This window comes from Oryzias melastigma, linkage group LG17 (assembly GCF_002922805.2).
Source record: "Oryzias melastigma strain HK-1 linkage group LG17, ASM292280v2, whole genome shotgun sequence".
Lineage (NCBI taxonomy): Eukaryota > Metazoa > Chordata > Actinopteri > Beloniformes > Adrianichthyidae > Oryzias > Oryzias melastigma.
The window spans coordinates 13,922,422-13,923,625 of record NC_050528.1 but is presented as its reverse complement, the minus strand read 5'-3'; the positions used below and the strand labels follow the sequence as shown (position 1 = coordinate 13,923,625).

General features: G+C 32.8%; 2 protein-coding genes across 2 annotated transcripts in view; one reads left to right on the top strand and one right to left on the bottom strand.

Moving 5' to 3' along the window:
• Positions 1-865, top strand: part of saga (S-antigen; retina and pineal gland (arrestin) a) — a 10,451-nt gene extending 9,586 nt beyond the window's left edge. The window contains exon 16 of the mRNA XM_024268845.2: positions 123-865. Coding sequence (XP_024124613.2) covers positions 123-252 — 130 coding nt within the window. The 3' untranslated portion in view covers positions 253-865. The remainder of the gene's footprint in view (positions 1-122) is intronic.
• Positions 735-1,204, bottom strand: part of LOC112144314 (collagen alpha-1(X) chain) — a 9,244-nt gene continuing 8,774 nt past the window's right edge. Inside the window, exon 6 of the mRNA XM_024268803.2 lies at positions 735-921. The gene's annotated coding sequence lies outside the window, so the exon portion shown is untranslated. The remainder of the gene's footprint in view (positions 922-1,204) is intronic.

Sequence of the window (1,204 nt, the reverse complement as noted above, 5' to 3'; positions counted from 1 at the left end):
AGTTTTAAAATCCTAGAGTGATGCAGAAACAGTAAAAGTTCAGAAATGATTGAGCAGAAAAGCTAAACTGAGTGTCCATCAGTTCCATCCAGACCTGATTATTAAATGTTTCCCATTTCCAGTGAGATGGAGGAGGAGATGGTGTTTGAGGAGTTCAAGCGCTCCTACCTGAAGGGGATTGTTGGTGGTGATGATGATGAGGAGGAAGGCAACGTGTCGGGAGGCGATGACATGACGCCAAGAGAGAAGTGAAGAAGATTCAGTTGGAGGAACAGAAGCAGCTTGAAATTGTGTTAGAAATAAAAAGTAATTCTTAAACTCTTAAAGGTTTGTCCCTGCGTGGATGCATGACTCACCCACAGTCTGCTGTTAAAAATAACATGGACGTGAATGTTTCCTCTTGAATCACCGGCTGTTCACTTCTACTTTCAGGGGTTTCCAGGTCTTAAAAGGATTTTTTTATTATTGCTTTTATATTATGCATAATATACATTTTTATATATATCATATTATTATACTATTATTTATTTTTAATATATTACAATTATTTGAAATTATTGAAAGACCAACTAATCAGGTCATAAATTGTTCTTGGATTCTCTGCATCAATAATGTAGTGCTTTTGTATTTGCAGACTTACAGTCCAGACTGTTAAGATTGAAAGTTGTATTGAATTTTATTTTCTACAACCAAACACTGATTGTTTTTTTGTTTCATTTAGGCTAAAATTGTTACCTTTAATCTGAAAACTGACCAGCAGAACTCATCTTTAGCAGCATTTTCAATGTTGACATTTTACTTATATTTGAAAATGTTTTTTTTTTCCTGTTTTTGAACATTTGGGAAATAAATCCAGGCTGACACATTTGTGAATTTTCTGTTCTTTGTTTTTGAGCTCCATCCAAAAGCAACCATGATGACCTCATTTATTGCAAATGAACCATTTTATTACAACAAACGTAATTTTAAGGAAAAGGCATCATTAGAGGTTCATGTTTCTAGTGACTAATCTATTTAAGGTTCCTTTAATTTTGTAATGTAAACTTATTTTACACTTATTCTTATTTTTTCTTTATCTCTTTAGTGCTTTTTAGTTTTCACATGAAAAACAATAAGGGAGGACTTCTACTTATTGTGGTTTTTGTGATTGAAGATGCTCAATCTTTTCTTTTTTGTTGTTGCTGTTCAACCAAATGAAAATATG